The sequence below is a fragment of the Idiotropiscis lumnitzeri genome, chromosome 12, assembly GCF_059441095.1.
Source record: "Idiotropiscis lumnitzeri isolate Australia: NSW breed Sydney's pygmy pipehorse chromosome 12, RoL_Ilum_1.0, whole genome shotgun sequence".
Lineage (NCBI taxonomy): Eukaryota > Metazoa > Chordata > Actinopteri > Syngnathiformes > Syngnathidae > Idiotropiscis > Idiotropiscis lumnitzeri.
The window spans coordinates 22,048,920-22,057,447 of record NC_142402.1 but is presented as its reverse complement, the minus strand read 5'-3'; the positions used below and the strand labels follow the sequence as shown (position 1 = coordinate 22,057,447).

The window sequence follows — 8,528 nt, the reverse complement described above, 5'->3', positions numbered from 1 at the left end:
TCAAGAACAATTTGAAGTGAAACGATGATTTGTCCATTTTCCACTTTGCCGTTGATTCATCTGACATCGTCGCGTTCCATAATGTGATGTCATGCTGTCACGTGACTACACACAGGAAGTCCCTCCCCCTGCCAATCGCGTCGCCGTCGTGGCCCCGCCTCCCACCCCGCCGGCGTCCGTCTTGAGCCGCCACTAGCGACGGAGCGAGCTAGCGCTAGATGCTAAGCTAAACGCGCTCGCTGTCAGCTGTGCCAAGCACGCCAGCGACCAATCAGAGTGTGGCTGCGTCGGTGCCGCCCCCACCCACCTTGGTCCCGCCTCTCCAGTCATGTGGCGTCGTCACTCGGACTCTATGCAACTTTTGTACATTTGCTCTGATACACTGGTGCTAAAAATATGTCACGTGCGTATGTGTGAGTGTTGATTTGTTTTTGATTTTTCACGTTTTTGTGTCGATGGCGCCCGCGTGCTCGTCAACGTCGCCATTTTCTTCTTAATGTTCTTTATCTCTCATGTCACGCGACTGAAGTGAAGACGTAGTTAACCTGTGATTTGTAACAACTTTGTGCCTTAATATGAATTTTGTGTGTAATCCAAATGAGAACACTATGACCTTTGACCTCCATCCATCCATCCACTTATACTCATGTAAGCACACGTGTGTAATAATAAACAGTATTGTTAAGTTATCAGGTGCACGTCTACTTCCTGTCTGCAACGTTTCAATTAGAATAGAAATAATAATAATAATAATGGATTGTTTCATCGCCGAGGTGCTCCCAAAATTTGGGTTGTTGGACTTTGCTGTGGAATTCGTGATGTGTTTTTTTTTTTTTTTTTTACTGGCAAAGGATTCGTAAACTTAACACAGTCGGCAGAAAATATTAATTGCGCACCTAAATGACAAGACGTGGACAGACCGTCAACTTTGACTTTGCATTTTCTTTGCTAGCAAGGAACTTAAGGGCAACATTTGGAGCCACGGAAATTTACCCTGCGCACCTGGTCGCCTTTCTGTGATACTTCCAGTATCAGTTAATGGACAGAATCAAAATCTCATGTGCACTTATCAACAGAAACATTAAAAAAAAAAGAGAGGAGATGAGTGAAACATGCAACTGGTTAGAATGTCGGCTGGACATTTCTGCTCTTCCAATTCAGAGACGCGCGGAGACCTTTGAACGGTTCGATGCTCAAAGTTGAAAAGGGAGCATCTTTGTTTTTTTTAAATCATTGTGAATACAATGCTGCACAAAATGCTTCCTGCTGGCCATTCAAGCCAACTTTCTTGCTCCCCATTTAACAATCGCTTAAGTATGATAATATAGAGCGATTTCAATATATTAGTTCTCTTGACTTGAAAGAGGGCATAAAAGCAATTGACTTTGGCAAGAAAGTCAACAGACATTTAATAAGGAAAACGTGTCAGGAAAATGTTATAACGAGAATTTGATATTTAACATTGGGTAAATGTATCAAATTGTTGTAAGAAAGGAGCGCAAAGAAATGTATGCAAACTAGTGTTCAATGTAAAACAAAATAAACAACAAATGCTGAACATCAATTCATTCAAACGGTTTAGAAACATGATTGATGCTGTTCACGGTTGCCAGGGAAACGCTGACAACCTTGCGCATGCACACGCTACTGTATTGCGGAGCAATATTTGTATAACATAAACACAAAGCCAACTACAATTGTTGTGGTTTTAATTTTGAAACGTAATACCAAAGAGGCGTAACTACGTGCTGTGACGTCACGGAAGTAGCCGCGTCTGCGTGCTCGTTGCGGTTCACCGAAACACGAGAAAAAAAAGAAAAAGACGCTTGATGACTACTTTGTGTCCCACGAGCCGCAAAATGGACCAAAAATCAAAACAAACAAAAAAAAAACAAAAAACGAAACGCCTCGCCCAAGCTAAGCTAAGTTAGCCTCCCTGAGCTAAGTAAGCTTCTTGGCTCGTTCTTTCAGTGTATAGCGTTCGACAACTAAATGTGCATAATGTGTATTTTTGTGGACCGTGCAGGATAAATAATAAGGCCTTTTAACCGCAAATTGTAAGACAACAGAATACAAGCCGCTTGTGTGAGAACGACTTTCACTTCCTGATTTGCCAAAACGCCGCCACGCCGCGTTGCATTGTGGTCACTGTAGTTGGACTCGCCATCAATAGTCGTTTTTGTTGGTTATATTTCCGGGCGACACGCCCGTATTTACACGAGAGCTGCGCGCGCGCGCGTGTCTTCGAATACAACTCCAACTCCCGTCATGCCTTAGCGTGACGTCACACGTTGCGCAAGGCGAGTAGCTGGCTAGAGAAGCCCGGCCGCTTCCGTGTTGTTCTCGTCGGCTAGCAGCACTTCGGACGGCCCCGCGTCGCCATGAGCGAGTCTTCGTCTTCGTCTTCGTGAAGCTCCGACCTCACTCGAGCGAGCGCCTCCCCGTGCCGACATGTCGCTGCCGCTGCCGCCGCGCGACTCCAAGAAGAAAGACAAGCGCATCGTGTCGGCCACCTGCCCGGACCCCAAATGTCAGGCGAGCCTGTTCTTCCCAGCTCACGGCTCGGTTAGCATCGAGTGCACCGAGTGCGGCCAGCGGCACGAGCAGAAGAACTTGCTCAACGTCCAGGAGGTGACCGATCCAGATGTGGTGCTCCACAACCTGCTCAGGAACGCCCTGCTGGGCGTCGCGAGCGCCCCCAAGAAAGGCACCGAGCTGGTCAAGGTGATGGGCTTGTCCAACTACCACTGCAAGCTGCTCTCGCCCGTTTTGACCCGCTACGGCATGGACAAGCTGAGCGGCAAAGCCAAGCTGCTGAGGGACATGAACCAGGGCGAGACCTTCGACTGCTCGCTGCTGGGCGACCGGGCCTTCCTCATCGAGCCGGACCACGTCTCCACCGTGGGCTACGGCAAGGACCGCTCGGGCAGCCTGCTCTACCTCCACGACACCCTGGACGAGATCAAGCGGGCCAACGGCAACCGCGAGTGTCTCATCCCCGTCCACGTGGACGGCGATGGCCACTGCCTGGTCCACGCGGTGTCGCGGGCGCTGGTGGGCCGCGAACTCTTCTGGCACGCCCTGCGGGAGAACCTGAAGCAGAACTTTGAGCAGAACCTGGACCGCTACAAGGCCCTGTTCCAGGACTTCATCGACGCCGCCGAGTGGGAGGACATCATCAACGAGTGCGACCCGCTCTTCGTGCCGCCCGAAGGCGTGCCGCTCGGACTGCGCAACATCCACATCTTCGGCCTGGCCAACGTCCTGCACCGGCCCATCATCCTGCTGGACTCGCTGAGCGGCATGAGGAGCTCCGGCGATTACTCGGCCACCTTCCTGCCGGGCCTGGTGGCCGAGGAGCGGTGCCGCGCCAAAGACGGCGAGCCCAACAAGCCCATCTGCATCGCCTGGAGCAGCTCCGGACGCAACCACTACATCCCGCTGGTGGGCATCAAGAACGCGGCGCTGCCACGGCTGCCCGCCCACCTGCTCCCCAAGGCCTGGGGGGTCCCGCAGCAGCTCATCCGCAAGTACATCAAGCCGGAGGCGGACGGCGGCTGCGTGATCGGCGGCGACCGCAGCCTGAGGGACATGTACGTCATGCGGCTGGTGGGCGCCATGGAGGAAGTCTTCATGGAGAAGCACGGCATCCACCCGGCGCTGGTGGCCGACATGCACCAGTGGGTCTACCGGCGCACCGGCGTCATCGGCATCCAGCCCGAAGAGGTGACCGAGGCGGCCAAGCGGTCGGTGGCCGAGAACCGCCTGCACCGCTGCCTGATGTGCGGCGCCCTCTCGGAGCTCCACGTGCCACCCGACTGGCTGGTGCCGGGCGGGAAGCTCCACAGCCTGGCCAAGTCCACGCACGGCCAGCTGCGGCCCGACAAGAACTACAGCTTCCCGCTCAACAACGTGGTGTGCTCCTACGACCCGCAGAGCGACGCGCTCCTGCCCGACTACAAGCTCAGCTCGCTCGACACCTGCAACTGGTGCCGGGGCGCCTCGGTGCGCCGCGTCCGGGGCGACGGCCTGGTGGTCTACCTGGACGGCGACCGGACCGACACGCGCTCGCAAGGCGGCAAGTGTGGCTGCGGCTTCAAGCACTTCTGGGAGGGCAAGGAGTACGACAACCTCCCGGAGGCCTTCCCCATCACGCTGGAGTGGGGCGGCCGGGCGGTCCGCGAGACGGTCCACTGGTTCCAGTATGAGGGCGACCCGGCGCTCAACAGTAACGTGTACGACGTGGCCACCAAGCTGGTCACCAAGCACTTCCCGGGCGAGTTCGGCAGCGAGATCCTGGTCCAGAAGGTGGTCGACACCGTCTTGCGCCAGACCGCCAAAAGGAACCCGGATGAGTACAGCCCCGTGGCGGTGGACGGCGCCCACGCCCACGCCCGGCGCTTGGCCCCGGCTGCAGAGGACCCGCCCACCAAGATCATCCTTACGGGGCCGAAAGCCAAGACGCTCCACAAAGAGGAGCTCACCATGAGCCGGGCCGAGCGCGACCTCCAGCAGGGCATCAGCGAGCGAGCCTCGCTCTTGCAGCGCCGCAGCGAGCGCGTCAAGCCCAAGGAGCCCCCCCCAGGGACCCCCGCGCCCTCCTCCGCGCCGGCCACTCCCACCAAGTTCTCAGCCGCCCCGGTTCCGCCCGGCGGGGAGAAGAAGATCCGCGTGAGCGCCGGCGACGGCCGGACGGCCACGCTGACCTTGGGCCCCCGCGCGTCCGACTCGGACCTCCGCAATAGCATCGGCGAGCATTTCGGGGTGGCGCCCGCCCGCCTGTGCATCCGCTACGGCTTCCCCCCCCGCGAGTTGGCGCCGCCGGGCGCCGGGGGCGAGACGGAACCGGTGGCGCTGCGGCATGGCGACCGGGTCACGCTGGAGATCCTGAAAGGTGCTGACGAGGAGGCCGCACCCGCTCCCGGGCCGCCGGCGCCGGCGGAAAGTGGCGAGGACGCCGTGGCGTTGAGCGGGCGTGTCCTTCAGGACAGCATCGACCTTGAGATGTCCTCGCTGTGTCTGCTGGCGACCTTGATGGGTAAGCGTGCCGCGGGACTTTCAAAAGAAGACTCCATTACCGATTCGACTTCATTCCGGGCAGCGCCGCCGTCTTTCGGGCCAACGAGACCATCGCTCGGCTCAAGCTGTGCGAGCGGACTCGGGCGTGTTTGCCCTGCCAGCAAAAGATAATCGGTCCGCTTTGTTGGAGGACGACCGAAGCGATTTTCACAATTTTACAGTTCCCAAAATGTTTGAGTGATTCATTTGATAATCAATTACTTGTCGACAAATTGATTTTCGTGTGAAAGGGAAATAAGTTGTAAAAAAAAAAAAAAAGGCCCTTTTTGTCCCGAACCTCGGCGGCGTTTCAATTCTTCCCAATCGAAATGTTCAACAAAGCGAAAAGGAGGCGCGGAAGTGACGCGCGACGGAAGAAACGTCGATTGACGCCACTTCCTGTTAGCGTGCGCTAAGCTAAGCGTGTGCCATGTTGTTGCAGGCGAGGACGTGTGGTCGTACGCCAAGAAGCTGCCGCGCTTGTTCCAGCAAGGAGGCGTCTTCTACAACATCGTCAAGAAGGACATGGGTACGCAACGCCGCCGTTCCACGTGCCGCCTAACTTCTTCTCACGCTCAAATTTGAAGTGACCGCATTGAAATGTGATTCGAACGTGAAGCGTTCAACATTTTCAAGTGAAACGTTTCACCGAATGATCTGACCACATTCGCGTCTTAACGTTACGACATTAAAACAATCAAAACGGGAAAAGTTTGGGGGAAAAAAACGGCAAGAAAAAGTTCAGGATGACATTCCAATGAAGTTGGGACGTGTTTAAAAAAAGATTTGCAAATCGTATTCAGCCAATATTGAATCCATGACGACGATATTTAATGTTGCAACTGCTCAACTTGAACTTTTGCAAGCCGTTTGAAAAAAGACGGAGAAAGTTGAGGAATGCTCAAGGACGACGTTTGCCGAGCTGGCAGCTGCCACGATTGGCTCGAAAAGGAGCTTCCCTGAATTGCTCACTCATTCACACGCAAAGATGGGGCAAGGTGAAGAAGGACAAATTTGGGGGTTGAGACGGACGGAGAAAAGCAACGTGAGAAAATCCAGTCGGGCGCCAAATTCCAACTGGACCATTTCTGGACAATGAGCAGCAACGTGGCCGAACTCATCCAAGACGGACGGACGGACGGCTGCAAAGTGTTCCCATTTGCCCGCATGTGTGACGCTATGGGGCGGTGTGAAAAACGTGCACGTGTGTGAAGACACCATGCATGCTGAAAGCCATGGACGAACACATGCTGCCACACCTGTCTCCCTTCCAAAACGTGTGCACGGACGGATGAGAGGCAGAAATGGCTTTGTGTTCTCACTTCCCAAACGTTGCTCAACGAAAAAAATGTGTTGCAGCCATCCCATTCAAAGTTCAAGATTATTTGACTTTGTCGTGCACTTTTTAAAATAATTCTGTGAACATGATTTGCAAATCACAATCATCCGTTTTTATTAATATACCCCAACTTCTTTGGAATTGCGGTTGTAAAATGATACGTTGTCTTGATAAGTTTGACTTTGACATTTGGCAAAACAAAACAAGCGATGCCGTTCCTTCTGGTTCGAGTCGTTTTTGTGTCACCTGACTCCAGTTCAACATCACGGGTCAGAAAATAAGAGACGGATGTGGCCTACAAATGAGCTTCAAACGTTATTGATGCGAACTTGTCACACAATTGGTGAAAATCTGCCGCGTCATTCAGGCCCCCCCCCCATGATTTCCAATTGCCTGTAATGACACTAAACTGCCACAAGATGGTGCCAAAGCAACACTGGACTGCGACCAAGCAAATCGAAACAAATCATTCATGCTTACTCTCTTATTGTTTGTTATTCTAATAATTTTTTTTCGCGACGACAATGGCATTTAAAAAAAAAAACCTGGGGCCTCAGCAACCATATGTGTGTGTGTGTGTGTGTGTGTGCGTGTGTTTAGGCCTGATGAACGGGAAGCACTGCACGCTGCCGCACCTGACGGGTCGCAGCTTCGTGTACAACGCGGCCGAGGCCCGCGTGGAGCTGTGCGTGGACGCCGTCGGCCACTTTGAAGTGCGCGGCGACGTGGACGAGCGCGTGAAGGAGGCGCTGGCGCGCCTGCACTCGGACTCGTCCGGAGGGGGCAGCAAGGAGGGCAGCCCGTCGCACGGCGGCCTGCGACTGGGCGGCGGCGGCGCAGTGCGCAAGAAAGAGCAGCTGCACGCCGTCCAGGCCTTCCAGGGGAAGGGCCACTCGCTGGGCAGCCGCGGCGCCTCCCCCCCGCCGCCGGAGCGCCAGCACAGCGGCGGCGCGGAGCTCGGCGCCGGCGTGTCCCACGACCTGTCCAACATTCCCGAGGGCGCCGGCCGTGAACTGGTGCGCATGGCGCCGGGTTTCGTGACGGTGAAGGACAGCCGCGGTTTGGACCCCGTCCTCATGGAGCAGCAGCGCCGCAAACTGCAGGAAATGGTCTCCTCCATCCAGGCCTCGGTGGAGCGGCACCTGCGGCGACAGCCCGCGGACGGCGGACGGGCCATCGGCGAGGAGGAAACCGCCGGCGGGAAGCCGGAGGACGAGGACGAGATGGAGAGCCAGGACGGCGAGCGGGCCGAGCCCATGGACCACTCCTGATCTCGGCCCTCGCCGACCGCGGCTGGAAAACGCCGCTCTGCTCGCCGCTCGCCCAAAGCAAACGCAAACGTGCCACTGACTAAGTGGGCGTCCCAACAGACGGAAGTCGAGCGCACGCTTTATGGATCTGCGAAGCTGCCTTTGCGTGGCTGCGCTTTTTGCAGTGAGCGACGTCGTCGTCATCGGAAAGCGGAAATGCGCTGGCGAGCGATCGTTCGCGTGCCGGCCTTTAGTTTGCAGCGAGCAGAGTTCGTCACCACGTCGTCGTCGTCGGATTTCTTTTGGCGCCGCAAATCTTCATCGGTTGCTTTGCTTGTAAATATTTCACTTGTGCAAAGTGAAGAAGACGACGTCGTCTTCCATCAAGGAAACTTTTGACTTAGTTTTGCTTCTTTGTTTTGCAATTTTGCCAAAATAACGGACGACTCGGGTCAAGCGGAAAGTGACGAGTGTTTGAAAGGAATCGAATCCGTTTGGACCTTTTATTTTCCTCGGATGTGACGAGTGACTCAACAACCGCAAATGCGACGTCATCCTTTTGCTGTTTGCACGTGTGATGAAATGACAATAAATCACTCACATTGTTCTTGTTTTCAATGTGCTTCTTTGAATTGGAACATTTTTTAAATTATTTTATTTTTCTGTTTTGTTTTGGCAGTATGTAAATGTGTTTCAAATGTTTATGGTCAAAGATGACATGATTATCAGTGCTGTTGCTTACCTTATTTGGACACTTTTAAAAGTCACGAGAGCACCTTTAAATGCTAGGAGTTAAAGTTGGCCGAAAAATAAATGTTCAGGGGGAAAAAATCAGCTGTCCTACTTGTACGCGAATGTGCGAGTTGTGATTATGTTTGGTT

General features: G+C 54.4%; 1 protein-coding gene across 1 annotated transcript; it reads left to right on the top strand.

Moving 5' to 3' along the window:
• The first annotated feature begins 2,260 nt into the window (after positions 1–2,260).
• On the top strand, positions 2,261–8,260 carry vcpip1 (valosin containing protein (p97)/p47 complex interacting protein 1). The gene is made up of 3 exons (XM_088310612.1): positions 2,261–5,038; positions 5,501–5,587; positions 6,998–8,260. The coding sequence occupies exons 1-3, from the start codon at positions 2,452–2,454 to the stop codon at positions 7,666–7,668; spliced, it is 3,345 nt and encodes a 1,114-aa protein (XP_088166738.1). The 5' UTR covers positions 2,261–2,451; the 3' UTR covers positions 7,669–8,260.
• The last annotated feature ends 268 nt before the right edge of the window (positions 8,261–8,528 follow it).